The sequence below is a fragment of the Fusarium keratoplasticum genome, chromosome 7 (genome assembly GCF_025433545.1).
Source record: "Fusarium keratoplasticum isolate Fu6.1 chromosome 7, whole genome shotgun sequence".
Taxonomy (NCBI): domain Eukaryota; kingdom Fungi; phylum Ascomycota; class Sordariomycetes; order Hypocreales; family Nectriaceae; genus Fusarium; species Fusarium keratoplasticum.
This window is the reverse complement of record NC_070535.1, coordinates 726,996-747,481: the sequence shown is the minus strand read 5'-3', so window position 1 is coordinate 747,481 and position 20,486 is coordinate 726,996. Positions and strand designations below refer to the sequence as shown.

General features: G+C 50.8%; 7 protein-coding genes and 1 pseudogene across 8 annotated transcripts, besides 1 other annotated feature; 3 read left to right on the top strand and 5 right to left on the bottom strand.

Annotated features, from left to right (window-relative positions):
• Window positions 1–389: 389 nt before the first annotated feature.
• On the top strand, window positions 390–2,744 carry NCS57_00938200 (Zn(2)-C6 fungal-type domain-containing protein; the record flags this gene model as incomplete). The annotated part of the gene is made up of 7 exons (XM_053059159.1): window positions 390–455; window positions 515–609; window positions 658–843; window positions 894–1,049; window positions 1,102–1,412; window positions 1,474–2,200; window positions 2,264–2,744. The coding sequence occupies 7 exons, from the start codon at window positions 390–392 to the stop codon at window positions 2,742–2,744; spliced, it is 2,022 nt and encodes a 673-aa protein (XP_052911230.1).
• A 104-nt stretch (window positions 2,745–2,848) lies between these two features.
• NCS57_00938100 (Methyltransf-25 domain-containing protein) lies at window positions 2,849–3,760 on the bottom strand (the record flags this gene model as incomplete). The annotated part of the gene is made up of 1 exon (XM_053059158.1): window positions 2,849–3,760. One exon carries the CDS (start codon window positions 3,758–3,760, stop codon window positions 2,849–2,851), a length of 912 nt encoding a protein of 303 aa, XP_052911229.1.
• Window positions 3,761–4,114: 354 nt separating this feature from the next.
• NCS57_00938000 (Catalase domain-containing protein) lies at window positions 4,115–5,234 on the top strand (the record flags this gene model as incomplete). Its single annotated transcript, XM_053059157.1, has 2 exons — window positions 4,115–4,169; window positions 4,399–5,234. The coding sequence occupies 2 exons, from the start codon at window positions 4,115–4,117 to the stop codon at window positions 5,232–5,234; spliced, it is 891 nt and encodes a 296-aa protein (XP_052911228.1).
• Window positions 5,235–5,345: 111 nt separating this feature from the next.
• On the bottom strand, window positions 5,346–6,640 carry NCS57_00937900 (annotated as a pseudogene). The gene is made up of 5 exons: window positions 6,404–6,640; window positions 6,138–6,343; window positions 5,982–6,073; window positions 5,749–5,907; window positions 5,346–5,698 (listed from the first exon to the last, which is right to left on the bottom strand).
• Window positions 5,346–6,640: a sequence feature.
• Window positions 6,641–10,730: 4,090 nt separating this feature from the next.
• Window positions 10,731–12,331, bottom strand: NCS57_00937800 (PKS-ER domain-containing protein; the record flags this gene model as incomplete). The annotated part of the gene is made up of 7 exons (XM_053059156.1): window positions 10,731–10,934; window positions 10,983–11,356; window positions 11,410–11,594; window positions 11,648–11,675; window positions 11,740–11,874; window positions 11,922–12,090; window positions 12,260–12,331. The coding sequence occupies 7 exons, from the start codon at window positions 12,329–12,331 to the stop codon at window positions 10,731–10,733; spliced, it is 1,167 nt and encodes a 388-aa protein (XP_052911227.1).
• A 2,701-nt stretch (window positions 12,332–15,032) lies between these two features.
• Window positions 15,033–16,318, bottom strand: NCS57_00937700 (Branched-chain-amino-acid aminotransferase; the record flags this gene model as incomplete). Its single annotated transcript, XM_053059155.1, has 3 exons — window positions 15,033–15,191; window positions 15,244–15,824; window positions 15,883–16,318. 3 exons carry the CDS (start codon window positions 16,316–16,318, stop codon window positions 15,033–15,035), a joined length of 1,176 nt encoding a protein of 391 aa, XP_052911226.1.
• A 275-nt stretch (window positions 16,319–16,593) lies between these two features.
• On the top strand, window positions 16,594–18,211 carry NCS57_00937600 (C2H2-type domain-containing protein; the record flags this gene model as incomplete). Its single annotated transcript, XM_053059154.1, has 3 exons — window positions 16,594–16,904; window positions 16,958–17,341; window positions 17,395–18,211. The coding sequence occupies 3 exons, from the start codon at window positions 16,594–16,596 to the stop codon at window positions 18,209–18,211; spliced, it is 1,512 nt and encodes a 503-aa protein (XP_052911225.1).
• A 91-nt stretch (window positions 18,212–18,302) lies between these two features.
• On the bottom strand, window positions 18,303–19,469 carry NCS57_00937500 (Zn(2)-C6 fungal-type domain-containing protein; the record flags this gene model as incomplete). Its single annotated transcript, XM_053059153.1, has 1 exon — window positions 18,303–19,469. The coding sequence occupies one exon, from the start codon at window positions 19,467–19,469 to the stop codon at window positions 18,303–18,305; it is 1,167 nt and encodes a 388-aa protein (XP_052911224.1).
• Between the last annotated feature and the right edge of the window lie 1,017 nt (window positions 19,470–20,486).

Genomic DNA, 20,486 nt, shown 5'->3' with positions numbered 1-20,486 from the left:
GAGGCGTATTAGTGCGACAGGCTTTCAAGCACTGGCTTAAATTGTCTAAACAGATACGAATGAAGGAGGTACTTGCGTTTAAGTTAGGAGATGGACTTGCTCGGGTCTGTTCAATGGGTTGAATCAAGACCACCCTCTTAACGTGCAAATATTGGCAAATATTGGCAACCCTGGCGTCGTACATCATCAATATAGCGCCGCCGCCGTAGAAAATGTAGGCCGTAGCTCTCTAGCAAAACCCAATTTCGTTACGTGTGGTCCCCGTTTCTTTGACACTGCTTTCTCCGCGGCCGTGGACACACCAACTCCTGTCACGTGCTATTCTCTTCAGCTGACGTCGGCCATTTCGTCCGCAGCTTCTTATCACTCCCATCTGCAAAGTTCACACGATGTCCTCAGCACAGCCTATCAAGATCACTAGTGCCTGCCTACACTGCAGGTCCAAGAAGCTAAAAGTACGTTCATAGCTCGAGTACCTAGCAAACCGTCAGTAAGCTCAATACTTGGGTACCAGTGTGATACAAATCTCTTGACGTGTGCGAATTGTGAAAAGGCTGGAACAGTCTGTGTCGCAGTAGATCCGAAGTCTGGACGGCATTATGAACGAAGGTGCAAGCGACATTGAAGAGCCCTAAATGCAAACTGACCTTGTTCTAGATACCTGAGTGAACTTCAAGAGAAAGTCGCCTCTCTTCGTCGGCGTCTTCGTGAGCAGAGCCAGCAAGAAGCTCCCGTCGAGCATCCAAACTTGGTGGTTCTCGACAGAAACAGTAGGCTTCCTGACGACTTTTCTGACGAATCCGTCAAGTCCAGCCCGAATACTAGTGATGGGAGTCTCTTCAGGTTAGCTCCCCGGTCCTCAAAAAGTCACGACGCTGATACGTCTAACGCAGCCTTGGAAACCTGGTTGCACTAGCACTAGCGACGCATTTCCCAAGTAACTCCAGATTCAATGTTGACACCCGCCAAGAGCCACCTCCAGAGTCGGCTCCAGTACAAAAATTGGACTTGCCGCCTCTGTCTGTTACTTGTAGACTTGCAGACCTCTAGTGAGCTTTCTCCCTCGTTTCGCACAACTTGATACCAACTATGACATGCCAGCTTCGATTTGGGATTCCATAAGGTCTCTCCGTTCATGCGACGAAAAGAGGTTTACCAGCAGATTGAAAGGCTCTATGATAATCGTGCAGTAGGCACATCACGAATTCAGCAGCGCAACGACATGTTTCAACTCTTCATGATACTTGCCGTGGCAACATCTCTCGTCCGACAAACTCAGCCGTCGGTCTCCCCGTTCGCCTATTATTCGTCCGCGATCCAATATGTCGATATTCTGTCAGAACCCCCCTGTGACGCTCAGATTCAAAACACCATGCTTTTATTAGTGTTTAGTCATTTAAATGACATTAGCAGTACGGAAAATTCCCGTCCCGTGTGCCTCCCGTTATGCGGCGTTAGCTGATAAGGATGCAGTTGGAAGCAAGTGGAAGCTGGCACGTCAGGCAATGCGCATCTGCATTCAACTTGGTTACCACAAGAAGCCAGTTCAAGCTTTGGATCCTGTCACTGAGCAGGTGCAGAGACGACTGTTCTGGTGTTGTTACGTGCAAGAGAGGTTCTCGGCATGCAATCTGGGGCGGCCTATCATTATATCCGATTCTGAGATTACGGCCCAGGTGCGTAGACGTATCTTGTGGCTCCCTTGCCTCCTTACTGAACTGTGGTACATGCAGATGCCGGAAGAAATCTGCCTCGACGAAATCAGACATCTGCCCACATCCAAATCCGGTGTCCGCAGCGAGGTCTCCGTATTGATTCGACAAGCAGCGTTGAGAAGGATATCAGCCAAAGTCCGATCGACACTATACAACCCAAATCAAACCACCACGAACCAAGAAGCAGCGACTAAGGAAGCTTTGGCTACTGGTCTCGCTCAAGAGCTGGAGGAATGGCGAAGCCTGTATGAAGAGAAAAGTACCGATGCATCGTCAAGCTGCCTCTTTGACACAGTCGAATACTTGAACATCAACTTATACCGGGAGCGGCTGTTCATTTACACGTCTCTTGCTTTTCCTTCCGGGCAAAACAGGATGCAATTTATTCCTGATATTCGCCATCTCGGGTATTGTCTCGATGCGGCAGTCCATATTGTTCATGAATACCAGACTTTGCTTGACAGAAAGATCGATCTACCAATCTGGTAAGTGCTGTTTGCTTTCATCACAACCATGCGGATGAATCAGAATTAACAATTATACTCAAGGACACATGTGCAGGACGTCCTTCGCTCGGGATTCACTCTACTTTACTGCGGCATCTATATCCCTCTCTTTCTATTACAACCTGGTCAAGGCGAATTAACCGAAATGGGCCCCGAATCGGCCATCATCATTCAAGGCATGGACAACTGCAAAAGAATGCTGCAGAATCTGTCAAGAAAATGGCTGGCAGTAACCCCTCACCTACTCGCTTTTGACCGTCTGTCAGACGAGGTAAAACGGCTAAGCCGCGTGCCTAAGCCACCAGTCCCGTCTGCTGCCCGGAACGAAATTCCGGTGACAAACTCGTATTTGCACTCGGATATTGTGCCATTAGATGGTCAACTTACGTTCTGGAACGTTCCTCTAGATGTCTCCTCCTGGGATGCCATGCTTGATGGCGACATAGATATGCAGGCCGTCTTTGGCAATGACTTTGATGCGTTCAATGAGAATGACCGTGGGCGTGCTGACAACTGGGAGTGATGGGTCGGATTCAAGATACGTCAGTTTACGTAATAGGTTTTACATTGAGATATCTTTATTGATACATAATCATGCCGTTGCTTTTTAGCACTGGTTGAACGTTCTTATTCCCTCACTGCAATCATGAAAAGCCGTGGGTATCTCAAAAGAACTTTTCCATCAACAGAAACCGGATAGACCTCCTTCAACTTGGCAAGATAACTCTCTGCAAAGACCTCCCTATCTTCCGGGCCCAGGGGATTAAGAAAGGGTCGTAATCCGGTTCCTTTCACCCACTCCACGAGACTCTGATGATTGTCCAGGGGATGCTGATAGAGAGTATGCCAGATATCAACAGATGAACATAGTGGGCTTAGTTCATCGTAGAACTGTTGCGGTGTAGCGAATTGGTCAAGGGCTGGACGGAGCGGTCCCAAGATGCTAGCCCAGGGACCCTCATTCGCGACAGCGCGCATTGCGATATGGGATGGTTCGAGGTAGTTGTCTGGAACCTGGATCGCCAACACTCCTCCTGGGCGAAGCCATTGTATCATTCTCTTCATTGTGGGAACTCGTTCGTCGGCTTTGAGCCACTGGAAGACGGCATTGGAAAAAACTAGGTCGAGCGGTTTTTCCGACGTGTACGTCTTCAGATCGGCGACCGAGAACTGGATCTGAGGCAGGGCTTTGCGCGCTTCGTTAATCATGCCGGGAGAAGAGTCGATTCCTTCGACCACGGCGCCCCGGTATCGGTCTGCTAGAACCTGGGTCGAGTTGCCTGGCCCGCAGCCCACATCAAGGATATGGCTGGGAGACTTGAGGGGTACTTGTGCAAGGAGATCGCGGGAGGGTCGAGTACGCTGCTTGGCGAACTTGAGGTACCGGGATGCAGACCAGTCCTGGGCCTTGGGCTGGGTCTGTGGCATCATGGAGCGTGTTGAGGTGTGAAAGTTGGACCGGCTGATAATTGATGTCACTGGAGCACGGGCAATTCGAGATGCATTAAGCCGAGCAAAACGCAGTGATTGGACCGCCATGGTAGGGAGAAGAACAAGAGGTGATTTTCCGAATATTACTAACGAGTGCTATCTCGAACCCCAGCGCTGCACTCCTTGATATTGTCTTCGCATGAATACCATCTCCTGAGACGGCGGAGTGGGGCCGGAAAATGATTTCGGAGGCGGGGCCGTCACCGCGGCTATAACGGCTGTACCGGCATATCTGTCTTCCGAAGGCCGGCGGTCAGCTTACTCCTATCAGATCGGTGGTATTTGTCAACCCGAGGAGATGTCTCTTTTCTCCTCGTCTCATATAATCAGCAGGTGCTGCCACGGGATAAGCGTGGCGTCGGCATGTTGATTAATCACGGCCAAACAGCGAGTGCCGGAAGCATGCTTATGTCCAAAGTTCTGCCCAGAGTTCAGGATGAGGTGAGATTGAAGGGAGGTATAAGTAGCCCAAAGAATGAGATTCCAAGTTCATGGAAATCGTGATCACCTTAATTCTGTCTCAAACTGTTCTGCCACGACTCAATATCTTTTACAATGGCTCTTAGCACTCTTGCTCAGAATTTGATCGATACCCTCCAAGATATTTTTGGAAAGTTCGCCGGAGTACGCTCGTGCAAGTCTTGCCCTTTCCATCCGTTTAGCGTATCTAACGATTCCCCTTCCAGCGCATGCCAAAGGTGTGTTCGTCACTGGATCCTTCACTCCCACCGAGGCAGCCAAAGAACTCTCCACGGCGCCGCATTTTCGACATCCAACTTTCGTCATAGCCCGGCTCTCTCTGTTCACCGGCATCCCCGACCTACCAAGTACCGACGAGAGAGCAAACCCACACGGTCTTGCCGTCCGCTTCGTCCTCGACCCAGCCTCACGACTCGGTACCGACATTATATGCCATGCCTCCAAGCTCTTCCCTGGTTCAGATGGGGAGGAAGTGCTGGCCTTTTTCAGGAGCCTCAGGGATGGCACCGTGACTGAGTATGCGAGCTCTCACCCAGCTGCTGCTGCTTTTGCTCAAGAACATCGACCGATCCCAAAGAGCTTTGCCCACAACACATTCCACTCCATCAATGCCTTCAAGATGATCAATTCTGAGGGAAAGACGGCCTTCATTCGGTATCGCTGGGTGCCTTTGGCAGGTGATCAGAGCCTCACGCAGGATGAGCTCAAGACCAAGTCGCCGAATTTTCTGTTTGAGGAGTTGCCACAGATCCTGTCTGAAGGTCCAATTGGTTTCACACTAGTTGCCCAGGTCGCTGAGCAGGGTGATGTTACCGACGATTGCACGAAGATCTGGCCTGAAGATCGTGCTTTGATCGAACTGGGAACTCTGAAGATTACCAGGGTGATGGAGGCGAATGAAGCTGAGACTTGTGAAAAGACAGTTGCATTCAGTCCCATTCCGGGCGTGGAGGGCATTGAGGCGTCGGCAGATCCAATTCTCGCTGCTCGTTCCGCAGTTTATTCGAGAAGCTCAAAGTCACGCCATGAGTCAGAGCGTTAGATAGTCCTGTTGGAAGAATATCTAGTCATAGTGGGACGAGGATCTTGGCAATGGGGACGGTAGAGAAGATGAAGTGTCATTGTATGTAGAAATCTAAGTACCATCTGCTGTCTACCTTGTCATAAAACTTGAAACCGTCTCGCTCGACATTGATACCTGCTGAGTCCTCAAAATTCCCCCAATACGATTCAGCTCCACCTCGCTCCCTGTTAAGTGCTCCCCAGACGCCATCGCTGTAACACTGCTCTGATGAGCCCTGGGCCCGGTTTCCCAAAACGCCTCGAGGTCCCTTGTCCGGGTAGATGGTTTGCTTGGCTGGCTCATCGACGAGATGTTGTATCCCGAAGGGAGATTGCTGCCCGGATCCGTGGAAACCATGCCGGATAGCTTTCGCAACAGAGGCCGAAGGGCGGAAAGTGCGACGACAATGACCGAGATGCAAATTTCGGCCGTGGCCCAGATGTCTAGTACCATTAGTCAGATTATAAGCTGGTGTTTGACTACGAAGACTTACAGATAGAGATGTTGTTGCTCACATGGAGCATGGTGACAAATCTTCCAATACTAACGCCAATGGTAATTGTTCCTAGTGCAAAGATGACGCCGAGAGCGACTTTTTCACGACGAGATCGTAGGCTAAGATCAAAGATCAACGGAAATGGGAATGCGACGTCTAAAAGCCAGGCAAGAAAGCATTAGTTAAGCTGGCTTGTACAAGGACCTTATGTTCCGAGGGGTGAAACTGACTTAGCACTTCTGTGATGAAGTTGAGAGACCAGTTCAGGCGCATGAGGTCCATGGCTGCGAAAACGGTGCAACTTTCATCACTAGTTCTTCTCCTATGAGTCGTTGGTTAGCTCAACTCTTTCCCGTATGAGGGATGAAGGCTGCCCTGTTACTCACCAGTTGACAGATGGATCTGGCCCACACCAAAACGTGTCTCCGAAGAAGGTAACAAGAGCAAATGACCCAGTGATGAACGTCAAGACGTAAAGGGCTATTCTCATCTGAGGATGCGTCGGGGGGATCAGGTTGTAGTAGAAGGCGATGATGCTGAACTTGGGAAAGTATATGCCGGTGTCGAAGAAGTAGTTGGTCGCAAATCTTATCTGTTGGATCAGTCAGCTCCGTTATGTGAGATATCTTGACCTCTCCCGCTCAAAACGCACCTTGTCAAGGGACACACTCGTTATCGTAAAGTCATCCATAGCGTTCATGCTGTATGTCAAGGTGTCGCATATTAGCAAGCCTTGACAAGACATCAGACCCACGATCAGCCAGTAGTCGGCCGAATACAGTCTGAGCCCTCGCATACAGAGCCGGACATAGAGGCGACAAGCGACAAACACGTAGGCAAGGACCATAAAGGTCCACTCGACGCCCTGTGGGGATACGGTCAGCCTGATCTGTGCTTATGGACATGCCATCGAGATGACCGGAGATGTTGATAGTAGGAATTACTCACTATTACGGTCTGACTTGACACCATCTCGTCCCGCCAGCTGTCGCTTAGCTGATGGATCACTCAATGGTGATTATCGCAGAACATTCATCTCAAAATTTCGTTGCTGGGGGGAAAGATGAGGAGATATTTTCGGGGGGGGGGGGGGGGGGGGGGGGGGGGGGACGTGGCAGGAGAGATGGTCAGTGAAATTCCAGTCCAGATCTCTCTGGTCCGGATGAGGCACAAGCCACCCCCTTCTCGTCGAAACTCTATTGTCGGCCATCTCCAGATTGGCGGCAGTGTGGCGTCAGCTATTGGCGATAGGTAGCCCTAGGGGGGCTAGGATTTGGAAATGACATCTCGATCAAGGGCGACTAAGCTGATTAACGAAACAGACCCCGATTATGGCAGCTGGATCTAAACAAGCTGAGAAACATCACGGCTGAGATCATCAAGCCGTGGACAAGCGACTTGTATCATGCTAATACCGAGGAAATAGTACTGAAGGTAGTGGCAATAATCTCTGTCCGTCAACATTCCGGAGCTAATCTCTGCACCAGTCCGGCCTCCAAAGACGGCTCAAACCTTAATAGTCCGGTCGGTTTCTTCCGCAAAGCCACAATCGAATCCCGCCCGCACTAATCAAATGATTTCCCACCATGAGACATCGATATCATCATGTCAGAAACGCGAATCGCCTGCCCCTTAAGTTCCTGGAATGACGGGGCGGCATCTAGAGCGCAAACGGTGATTGGAATGTGCCGCAGCCAGGTCCCAGTATCTTGGACTCGGTACGAACCGAAAACTCTTTCGACGCGCTAATTGATTCCCAGCCAACAGGCGCAGATTGAGTTTTTGGCTTCCACGATACTACTTTCCCCGGCTCACACAACTCGTAATCGTCTTTGCGTTTGGTATAGCACCATTCTAGTCTCGACGGATATTACTACATGAATACTTGCTTATCATTAGAACAATGGTTTTATCGTATTCTACAGAAGTGGTCGTTGTTAGTTGTTTGAGGGCTGCCTTCTCTGTAGGCTGGATGATGGTATGTAAGAGCCTCGTCCAGCGCCCGGGAAGGATTTGTTGCTTAACCAAGATGCTAGGGCGGGGCGTAAGGGCTTTCCAATGCCGAGCCAAACGAGTACTATAGACTCAGAACGTCGCCCCACGCATTACCAGGAGGAAGGCCTGATAGGATGGCCTATACTTGTTCCCCCGTAGGGGAGACTCACCAGTCCAACTGTTGTTCTTTGTGACAAGGGCAAAGGAAACCCGCTGCTCCACTGTGATGCTTTCGCTGTGGAAGTGAAGCCGCTGAACGATCGACTCTCTCGTCGCCTTTGTTCGATCGAGTTCAAGATAATGCGAACGGCTGAGAATATCTCCTCGTTCCACACGCCACGCATTCACTTCCTCGCGAGTGATTGCCGAGGCAGGCTTCAAGATTGTATTAAGCCGAAGATGACAGGTGCGGCCAGCGAAGCTTGGCAAGGGTACAAGGTCGCAGAGCTCACGGGGCGGAAGAAAGTCAAAATGCCGGCGCCAGAACTCTGGGTCGACTCAAAAACTCGCGCCTAGGGGTTGATATCCTTTCTGCTGAAGGATAGCCTTGCAGAAACAAGATCGGTGCGCAAGTCGGACTGACCTGATCACCGTCCACATACTCCTGCGGCGTGCAAAGTTGTCTCACCCGACGCTGTGATGCATATTCACTGTCTTTGAGCATGTCTACAACCGTGACAAAAGGAAAGGGGGCATCCTGATTTGCAGCCAGATTCGAACGGGAGCTTAGCGGTGAAGAGCGTGACAAAGACTTGCGGCTTGAAGCTGCTGTAGTGGGCACCACAGTGCAGATATTCGTCCTGGGAGCGGCAAGAGAAGCTCCGAATGGTCTCGAGGTACGCCTCTGATGCTTGCTGATCGCTTTGAGGAGCGAGGGACATGGTCACCGACAGTATCCTCTCCAGGAGATGGATCGTTGTTCAAGAGCACGACGAAGAAAACGTGGAGACTCTGCCAGGCAGGCTCGAGGGCGCTTCGAAAATAATGGCCTGGAATCTCTGGCAACGCCGCGCAGTCAACCAGCCACCTGCTGAGGCCTGAGACGAAAGGGCAAATGGCGATCCACAGGGGTTGGGACTCACCACTCCGTGACTCGGTCGGGGAGCCGAGTTGGTGAAGCGACGAACGACACGTACAGTAACTGAACCAATGAGGCTATTCCCGATACCACCCTGAAGTGATCAGACGGCTTAGCACAACAGCTGAGCAACCAATGAAGCTATCGCCCACTTCTAGGCTGGGCTTACGGCACAGGTTAAGCGCCGCGGCGGTACATATCTGGGCCTTGAGCATCTGAGTTGGGCACCTTGACCACCTTGAACTGTACCATGTTCTAACCTCACAGCTTCCTCACAATTAACAGACCCTCGCTCTCCGATGAATGGTGTTTGTCGAGCAGGATCTCGTCTTTCCCTTGTTGCAAATCTTTTCTGCTGCCCGACAACTACAGCCTACACTCCTGCTGTCGGAGTTTGTGAATGCCCCACCATGACTCGAATGGTGCTCCTCGTTGGTACGTCTGCACACATGCTCGAGTTGCCTAGTTAGGTGAAGCAATAGACTCGCCTAGATACTAATCACGGCGGCCAACAGGCGCTAATCGCGGGATCAGGCTTAATTTGGCGCGAGCTCTCGCCGCCTGGGACTGGGACGCCGTAGGTTCCGTCCGTCCCGTTACCAGGGCTGCCGGCGACCTATCTACCAAGGATGTCAGCTTAGATTCTTTCCGCAACTAGCATGAGCACCTCCTAACCGTTTACGTAGCTGGAAGCCGTCACGAGCAGAATTATCGAGATTGATCTGGGAGATGAAAAGACTGTCATCCAGGCTACTGGTCAACATTGCAGGCAGGCCCTCTTCCCTACACCTTTTCAGGCCCCATGCAACGAAGCTGACATGTCGTAGGGCTGGGCCCAGAACCCGACAACTGGTACGATCACTCCCCCGAGATCCTGTTGGAAAAGTTCCGGATCAACACTGTCGTGAGTGCCCTCTGGTAGCTCTCTTCGCTACATGGGCAAGTTGACCTGGCTCCAGGGAGCGTTCATGACGCCCAAACACTGTCACCCAAACTTGAAGAAGGCTGGAGGGACAATCATCAATATCTTGTCCAACGCAGGGTCCATCGGCTGTAAGTACTCCCACCGCGTCTTATGCCCTTGCAACCAACCCAACCGCTTACACCCCCTCCAGTGAACAAGGGCGAAGACCTTGCCTATGGCATGTCCAAGGCCGCCTTGAACATGATGACTGTCACCATGTCAAAGGAGTTCCAGCAAAACGGTGACAACATCGCCGTGCTGGCCTTCGACCGCGGGTACGTAGCCACTCGGATGACCAACGGGCAATTCCGCGACGACATGGAGGAGTGCATCGAAAGGATGGCTGAGATTTTCGGGTCGGTTGGCATGGAACAGACGGGCCAGTTCTTGGACTGGCGGGGTGGAACCCTGCCATGGTGATTGGCGATGGAGATTTGCGTTTGGTGGAGGGATACAGAGTCCACCTCCCTGTTGTCAAACTATAACTAACCTAGTTATAGAGCCAATGCAAGCTCATAGAGCTATTAGGGTATCTATCATTGCAGCATATTCCAGTCGCAGGGTGAAATCACGCCCGAGCCCTCGCGAAACTATCATCTGCGTTATAGCTTGCAAACCTCATCATCTCATATGGTCGGCAGGCGTCGACGACTCCGATACTGTAATATAACCTGTTAGGCTGGCTACCTCTGCTATTAATTAGAGCGAGATCCTGAAACGATGAGATAGATTTAAAGACCCAAAGGTGATTGCTAATGGTTTCTTAATACTCCTACAGGTACCCTACACCACGAGTCCATATTTACGATAACGTAGAGAAGAATAAAGAATAGGGAGAAACAAGGCCATAATTCAATGGAAACTATGCATTGGTACACAATCCCTTGCACCGTTAAGTTTCATCCAGGGTGATTTCGTTAATCTTTGACCCATTCGCTATTTCTAGTTCTGCTTGGACAAGCCTTCGAATACTAGCTTCTCGCGTGAAACGCGGCCTTCTCGATTCGCCTTCATCGCTTCTTCGACAGTAGAAGGACTCAACTGCCCAAGGATGCGTATCGGAATCGGCTTCAAGGGGCCGTTCCCAAGCAAGGTTTCCAACTGGCCATGCAGTTCGGAACTGAGTTTGTGGTCTGCCATTTTGACCTACGAACATATTAGACCTGAAAGACACGCAGGGATTTGGGTTCATACAGGCCAATGAGCTTTTCCACGATAGTTGTGTTCTGTTGGGAATGCCGTGAAGACAAAAACATCTGTGACTTTGACGGTGGAGGGAACATTTTCTGTGTTCACCTTGCCAGGTCGGACCGTGCACAGCACACCTCCAGGCTTGCCAATGGCTTGAGCAGCAGTTGTAGACGAGGTGGTGTTTCCGATGGTGTCGAAGACGTGTTGGAGATCCGGCACTGCGGCCTTGATCTTTGAGGCAACTTCCGGGTCGTTGTAGTCGAAAACGTGGGTTGCTCCAGCATTCTTGGCCAGTTCAAACTTCTTGGGGCTGCATGTTGTGACAACTTCAATACCATGAAGTTTGGCCATCTGGATAGCGAATATTCCCACAGCAGCTTTTGCGATCATTAGAAAGTCCCTTCATGGCATCAGTGTTCCCGGGACTTACAACTTCCACCCCAAACTAGCAGAGGCGTCTTCTTGACCAAGCTGTCCCGACTGAGTGCAAGGCAATCCTCGGAGAACAGAGCAAGCCATGCCGTGTTGGCTGCCAAGGGGACTGAAGACGCTTGAGGAGCACTGATGCTGCCCGGGATCTTGAAGGATAGCCGCTCGTCCGCGATGGTGTAATCACTGTTACTCGACAATCAGCGAGGTGAGAAGATGTGGTTGAGCTGGAGACTCACGAATAGGCGCCTAGTCCCTTGATCTCGCCTAATACGGGTGAAAGGATTAGTATTTGTGATTAGGCAGCTCAACTATAGCAACAGCAACATACCACCCCAAATGTAGCCTGCAATCCGATCGCCATTCTGAATCTTGGTCACGCTCGGGTGGGCTTCGACTACCGTGCCGGCAAAGTCACAGCCCAGAACAGCCCCATCCCCAAAGGCATTAACATCGAGCGCAAGTCCTGGACAGTTAGTTTTCGGGATGGATATCGTTTGTGGGAGGGCATACGATCGGTGGGGTTGAATGCGGCATATTCAACCTTGACGTAGACTTGATGTTCTTTCAAAGGCGGCAATTCTGCTTCCCCAAGAACGAGGGACTTGCCCTGCTGGATGATGGCGGTGGACTTCATGGTGAATGCTGACGTTCCCAGATGCGAGGGTTGAAGGAGGAGAAACTGGGGATGGAGTTGGATTTATAATAGCGATGCAGAGCCCCACGTGATGTCAATACTTCCATAGATCTCCCATGACCTGCTCATCTACGCACGTACGCCTATAAACACACTTGAACTATGGTCTCTGTCAGGAATTTCGGTCGTATCTTGTAGAGAATTCAGTACTCACTGGAATCATTTGCGTTTTATCGAGGTCCCAAACACCGCTCCGGGCGTAGATATCGGTCTTGAGGACCTCCATGACGTCGACTTCAGTTTTCGCACGAGCAATAATGGCGCTTCCACCAACTTGATCTCCTTTCAGTGTACCTCCTCCCATCTGATATAGTCCGGAGTCGATATGTTTGACCATCTCTTTGATGTGTGTTCTGCAAATCCATTACCTATCTGAGGATGCCAAGTGAGAGAGTGAACTTACTCCCGAACCTTCATCCTTGTCTCCAACGTGCCCTCGATATCGGGAATAAGCACGATCCATTCTTTGAGGGGTTCTGATTCCATCTTGGTTCCCATGTTGGCTCGGCTCGGCGATCTGACAAATCGAACCTCTCAGGATTGGCATGCTCGTTACGCCCTGCGTTCCACTACTTTATCGTGCCCCTCACTCTCTCAACGCGCCTTGAAACACGCCTGAATTTGCGCCTTTCGCTACGCCTTATCAAGTTCAAAATTCACGCCGGTTCATGCGCCTTGAAATGCGCCCAACTTTGGCCCCACCCCACTTGCATCTTTCCTTGTAGTCGAGTGAGTCTCAGCCGAATGGGGAACCCGCAATTGATTCCACTCAAGTTGTCTAGGCCCTCGGTTTTATACGGCCATATTTCGGCTTTAGAGACGCTGAAGGATGCCAGCCACGGGACCTGGGCCTCGATGCCGTTGACGGCGCGCAAGCCAGATAACACTTTCACAAGGTCTCGCTGATGCTTTATCATTGGAACTACAATGACTTGAGATAACCGATATTATCTATAGTTATGAATCTGCATGAGCCTCATAGCTGAGCCGGAGTTCAAGATCCTGTGCCACCTGCTCAATCAGTGATTCCTCAACCACTCCCCGCTCCCAGGTAATGCTGATAGTAAAAGAACCACCGGGTATGCTAGCACAGTTGAAGCCGATAGCCGGGCCAGATACCATGCCACATTGTGCGAAAACCAGCTTGTCCAACTTGAGGTGGTCGCTAGGTTGAGTTGGGACACTCCTTGCTGAGCCCAGGTTCGATAGTTCGTATGTGTAGAGTCGTTCTGCGCCCGCTTGACTTTGGCAGAGCGATAGAAGGTCTTTGACGCCGTTCAGATGCGTGAACATACTTCCGTGGGGAAAATGTTTGACCTTAGTCGCAATGTCGCTGCTGAAGAGTTGTGCCAGCTGGATGATGTGTTGTTCCTCAGTTGCCGACTTGAGTGGGCTGCCCGCGATCTTGCTCAGATCCGTACCAGGGACATACGTTGATAAGAAAGAGATGTGATTCACAATCTCTCTCTCTGACGCACCTGTCAGCTTTCGCACTGAAAAAGGTGTCACGGCCCGAATACCCGGGACAACTTCAACACCACGACAGAGAGAAGTGCAGATCAGCGCGTGCAGAAGGCCAGTGAGAGTGATATTGGATAGCTTGCATCTCTTGAGCACGCTCGAAATCATTTCCGCCGAGATGGAAAGAATCCGGACCATGGACTTGAAGTCAGCCAATGGCGCAGGTGATATCGGATTCCCTGCCCAGACCGGCCCCTTGCAAGTGCTGGGGCTGTTGCAGATGGTACAGGCGCATGAGAGGCAGCCCGCTCTCTCTTCAACCGCCGGTGGAGCATGCTTTGGTGCAACGACCATGGGCCAAGTAGGTGGATAGGACAGTTCCGACATGTTCTGAAGGGCTTCCATCAGGGATGTGTGAAAGGCTATGCCGCTTAAGCCATCAGCGATAGCATGATGTGCAAAAAACGCAATGTCGACCCTTGTAAGACTTGCATCCTCTGGGCCCTGACCTTGTGGACTGTGAATGTGCTCAATAACGACAACTTTCCAAGCTGGTTTGTTGTTCAACCAGAGTTGGGCGTGTCTTTCGCCGAGTATCCGATTCAGCACGACATCAACTGTGTTTGGATTCATCTCAGAAGGAACTGAGACATGTCGAGCATCAATTATCTCCAGGACGTCTCTTCTGTTGATGTAATCCAATTGTCTGAACAGAGGGATCCCCATTTTTGTCTCATCAGAAACACCATAACATAAGCTAGGGTGTTGTCGAATAGTTGCTTGGATGCAACGTTCCAAGGCACAGTGGAGACGATTTTTCGCGGGAGAAAATGGACCCAGGTCATGTTCTCCTAAGATCGAGTAGGATGCTACGACGGAAGCCGAGCGATACTGGCCTAAAGTGTGTCGTGCAGAGTAATACTGCCCCAAAACGCCTAAAGATATGAGTTAGTAAGGCTTATCGAGGTCTTTTTGCTGATAATACCAACCTAGGGAGACTGGTTCGTTGCCGGATGTCATTATCCTAGATTGATCTGACTTCTGCCATGGTAGGCTTGATGATGGTCAAGGATGGTCAGCAGAGGGGACATGGATCCTTATTTATATGCTCATTAGTCCCGCCTCGGCCTCCATCACCGGAAGCTTATTCGACCAATTCCGCTTAGTTTACTGCTGCACTACTGCCGGGTTCTCACAAGCCTTCGATGTAACGGCCTCACGGTGCCAACATTTCGGTTCAGTCCCTCTGTTCCGTACCCCATCATCTCTTCTACACCAAAGAATTTCTTGACTTGTCATGTGCATTTTTCTCGCTCCAGTTAATAGTTGCTTACGTTCACTTGGAGACAGTGGCAGTGTTGGGCGTCCATATTGAATTCATGTGTCATCTGCTTCCTTTGGAGGTAGGTAGGTAAACAACTAGATCTGTGTGACCATAAACTTTTACATAACCCGCCTGCCCATCGTTAAACAGCCACGCCCCATTTGTGCTCTTCAACCCCAAACATGATATCCTTCAACCAGCCCTTGATTCGCGGTCCAAATTTGCCAGTGCTATCCCGCTTCTGTACCAAGTCGAGATTACGGTCACCCACGCGAATGGTCGACACATCCTTGATAAAGAACTAAAAGTACGAGTTAGGAAATCTTTTCCAGAATGAACATCTCGTTACTCACAGCTGTGCCAGATACGAACGCCTCTACGAGACGGCCGTCTTTCCACGCCTTTTCAAGGTCCGAGATGGTGAACTTTGTCTCCTTCACTTCCAGTTCGTCCGCCAGTCTGGATTCAACCAGTTCCAGGACTGATCGCCTAGTGACGCCGTCAAGAATGAGTTTGTCATCCAACGGCGCCGTGAGAAGCTGTAGCTTCGATGTACGTTCATCCTTGACGATCGCGAAGAAGTTGCTCGCGCCTGCTTCTGTAACTTGACCATCCTCTCCAAAGAGCCACAGGATTTGGTCGTAACCGGATTCCTGTGCCTCGCAGTGCGACGCAAAGCTGGGGCCGTAGTTGGCACCGACTTTGGCGTAGCCGAAGCCACCAGGCCAGGCTCTAATGGTGTCATTTCTCGACGTGAGGAGGCGGAGGTCTGATCTCGCCACAACACCAGGTGGAGTTTCGGTGGAAAAGTCGGGCCAGCAGACCATGACAATGAATAGTACTGCTTCTCTGGGGATCTGAACACCCAACTGACGCCCGGTTCCGATCAGTGCTGGTCGGACGTAGCGGAAGCTTCCGGGCTCTGCAAGCCATCCTGCCAAAGTGTTAACAGGGACATCCTTGAAGCATCCTCTTGAAAAGAAAAGAAATACTCTTCGCATCGGTGCGGACCAGTGCCTTGATCAATTCCACCAACTCTGCGTCATCAAACTCAGGCAGTGATACCCTTTTCGCGCTCATGACCAATCGCTTCGCATTTCGATCCGGTCGAAAAAGTCTGACACGGTTGTCGAACCCTCGATAGGCCTTCATGCCCTCGAAACATTGAGTCGCATAGTGAATGCAGGAAGCGAGGGGGGAAATGCTAAAGTCGGCAAAGGGCTTAATCTCGGGTACGTCCCAGCCTTTCTCAGCAGTCCAGCGGCATGTTACCATGTGGTCGGTGTGGACATTCTGTGCCCACAGCTCGGGAGATCCAGGCTCAGGAACTGGGTGGAGGACTGTCGATTGTGTGAACTTTAGTTTGGATGCATCGAGCCGTTGCTTCGGGGTCGATGCACCGTTGAATTGGGGCGGATCAAGAGACATGATGGCGGTGTAGATTTCTCGACAACACAGACACAGACAAAAGGTTTGACGAAAGACTTGGGCTTGATATGTCACAGAACCTTGTCAAGTCTACCCTTCCTTCACCTCTCTCAAGCACCCTATTAGGTCTTGGCTCCAACCAAGCCACTTTGATAACGTTCTTGAGAGCTCCATACAAAAGCGGGGCTTCGTCAAGGGCGTAAAGTTTTACGCCCTGTGCTAAAAGCCGATGACTCCGATAACGCTGGATCAATGACGCCGCTCAATGGACCTGCATGGTCTTCTTGACCTTGTCACGGCAGGAAATGGACTCCCAAAAATCTCCGTCCGAAAGAACCCCTGCTCATGCCGGTCAGATGTCTGCCGACGAAGACTGGATGTCATGGCTTCCGGAGCACGAGGTGGGGTACCTCGGGACTGCGAGTGGTCCAGACGAGGCCCAGGATAACGCAGCCAACCTTGAGAATACAACTATTCATGGCATTCTCAACACTCAGTCTCACAGCAGCACGTCCATTGGCGCCGTTGACGACATATCCAACTTGTATCCCGACCCTCTACAGCTAGCAACCGACCCATGGCAAAGGTAGGAGCCCATGCATCTCGTTTATCGTCAACCACTGATCGCCACCTATCTAGGGTATTCCAAACTGACGATCCGGATTCAACAGCTCTGTCATGTTCATCTGACCACATCATCTCCCACGACTTATCATATCGACCCGAACTACCCGCCAGCTTGCCTTATACTGACGATGTGGCGAGCACATCGCAGACACCCTTCAGTGCAGAAGCCGGAGCCCGCTCCGACTCGTCAGTTGGGTCTTGGGATTCCTTTACTTCATCACCCTCGGCTTCGCGGAGAAGGCGTAGGAGAAGGCAACCTGCAAGGTCAAAAAAGGTTAGAGAAGGGGAAACAGAGCCCAGAAGGTACCAATGCACGTTTTGTACAGATACCTTCAAGACGAAACATGACTGGCAACGACACGAAACAACTATGCATTTAAGTCTGGAACAGTGGCAGTAAGTCTCCTAGACTACTCGCTCATCATCCTCAGGTAGCTAACGTCGTTCAGATGTTCCAAGTTTGGCCCGGTACTGCAGGAGCCAGATGGACGTGTATACTGCGTCTTTTGCCGCCAACCCGACCCTTTACCCGAGCACCACCAAGTACACAACTATGCCGCCTGCATAGCGCAACCAGAAGAAGCCCGCCAATTTCATCGCAAAGATCATCTTCGACAGCACCTCCGTCTCTTCCATCGTGGATGCAACTTCAACGACTCGATGAAAAACTGGCTTTCGTCCATTGACGATGTCAAGTCTCGGTGCGGCTTCTGCGATGCGCGCATGGATACTTGGGTTGAGAGGCAGAAACACTTGGCGGTGCATTTTCGTACTGGCTCAGATATGAGGGAGTGGAAGGGTGACAGAGGTTTTGAGCAAAAGATTGATGATCTTGTTGAGAATGACATGCCAGTGTTCCTCATTGGCACGCAACGACACACGATGGAGCCCTTCTCAGCCTCAAGGGCAGATCACCGCATGGATTCGTCTGAGAATGTCTTTGGGCCGCTGAGCAGCGACGAGGTCAGTCCTGGGGTGGCTGATTCTACACCATCAAACAGAGACGAGACATCGGCGCATTCATACCGGCAGATAGAACGCCTCCTGTTGAAGCATGTTTCCGACGAGATCTCACAGGGACGCGTGCCTTCGGATCGCCAGCTGCAGAGAAAGATGAGTGAGATGATGTACGGACCTGACAATGCATGGGACCAGACTTGGGCCGACAATCCGCAATGGTTGGATATGTTTAGGAGGAAAGCTGGGCTGATCAGTCTTCCGCTGAGTGGTGGCAAGAATGCATTTGTCGGCTTCGACGAGGTTTGAGATGCAAAAGCATTCTGTCTTGCCATGAAGACATACACATTACGGCGTCTATATATAATAATTACATGACTTTTAGAAATTTATAGAGGCTTCATTCGTCATCAAGCGTGGGAAGCCAATCCACCCAGTACGTCGCGAGCAGACCAGAGATACCATTTACCAGCCGTTTTCCCACATTTCCAAAACACCAGAAGCCCCGAAAACGATGCATCAACACGGCGTAATGGGCTAGAATTACAAGAGCCTCGGGAGTCTGTTTTTCCAACAGACTGAGGAATCGCAGCGGGATGAGGTTCGACCAGCCGAGCAGCGCGTGTACGCCCCACCCATTGGGACCTTGAATCCATCGATGTACGAGGTCGAGGGACTCCCTCGCTCCTTCGCAAGCCTCAAGTGACTCTTCGTTCAAATCTGAGGCCTGGAGCATTGTTGCTAGAATAGCGCAAGATTCTGACGGGGTGCGTGTTTCCTTCTTGCTTTCCTCCACCGCAGTGATAAGCCATCCCACTACCGATGAACCCATAAGGGTTGGGTGTGCTCGATCGCTTAGCACTCGCGCTCCACGATGGAGACGAAAGTATTCCAGCATATGCCGAAGAGTGGTGGGGAATTCCTGTTCTTTATCACCGCTTATGGTCTCGGCGAAGTAGTGTAGTGCCAGCAACGAAGCAAAGAAGAACTGTGATGTCGCGTTCGACTGGGAGGTATCGTCGAGCTCCTTATTGAAGCCGCGCAGTCCTCGGTGTCGGAGGTGATTCGCCGTACTTGTGTAATGGTTTGAGGATTCTTGGTGGACGGTGCTAAGGTGCATTGCGGATAGGGCCAGTAGTTGGTTCATGAGGTATGGTGTCTTCAAAGCGGCATTGACGTAGCCATTGGCGAGAGGCTTCAGTAAATCTGGCACCATCATCCAACTCGTCATATGTTCCTGGATGTTGTACAGAAGCTGTAAATGTTCAAAGGTAAAAAGCTCATCGGATTCGATGTCGTGCAGATTCGGTGACGCTGGAAATTCCGGGTCTCTCGACGTGGATGCAGTCTCAAGCCATGCCGAAGTGGTGAGCTCTTTTTCGTATGGAGAAGCTCCCATCTTGGCCTTCTTAGGCACAATGTAGTAGCAGTCCCTCTCGGATATCTCGCAATGGCCGCAAACGGGACGTCGCTCGTCGCATTTGATGTGGCGCTTCTTGCAAATTGCACAGCCATTGCGCGACTTGCGATGACCTTGGCGCGGCTTTCGAACGCGGTTGGATTCCATAAGGAAGAGATATAACGGGCTGGAATACGAGTAAACGAAAAGAAACAGACAGAAGAGAAGTAATGCGAGGGAAGACGACACTTGGTGTCTCTCTCGGACCCCTATGCCGAGTCATGGGCGCTTTGCCTAGTTTGGTGCTGGATACGAGCACTAAGCCTAACTTGGAATGAATCCGAGGAAGTTTTCGCTTTGGTAAAAGTATACGAGGACCCCTGCCGCCTCATTCCCCGTGTCAAGCATGAGCCTAATTCGATCCCCCACAGGGAATCCTTCTCGTGTGAGGACAGAAAAACTGACGGAGGTAAAGAGAAATAAAGACAGATCATTTTAATTATGGAGCTGATGAGTACCCAAAGATGAAATTTTTAATCAAAGCAGACAGTGTTTGGTTTCACAGGAGAAGGGCGCTGTTCCGAGGCGGTTTAATTGAGGTTTTGCGCAATCACTCTGGCCTTTCATAACGTCCTTGTCAGTGTAACCAGATGGCAATGACGAGACAAAGAGTCGCTATTGGGATCCGGTATTTAGTGTAACCACAGTAATTATCATTTATATATGTAATGTATTTTTTTATCAGTGCGGATGATAGCAATGAGATTGACTATCATAGGTGTCTTGCTCTCCTACCCTATAAGCTTAAATGCTACGTTCAAAAAGGACACATCGTTGAACTTTTTCACATTGGAATCAGTAATAGTATCCTAAAGGGACTTACCTAGTTCCGCAAAGCGAGTATGAAAGGTGAGGACCCTCGAAAATCCGCGCATAGAGTGCGGACCCGACATGAATCTGAGTGGCGGTGCTTCGTATGGCAGTAGTCACTGAGTCGTTTCAAATGCGGTAATCTTCTGGATCAACGCTCTCCACAAGCTAGCGTGTTCCCATGTCTGTCAGGGGCTCCGCGTGTTGATGACCGTTTAGGTAAGTCTGCTCGTTTTTGCCAGTCGGGCACTCTGATGCTATTCCTGGGGCCGCAGTGCATCTCGTCAAGATTTGCAGACCGTTAAGATTTAAATA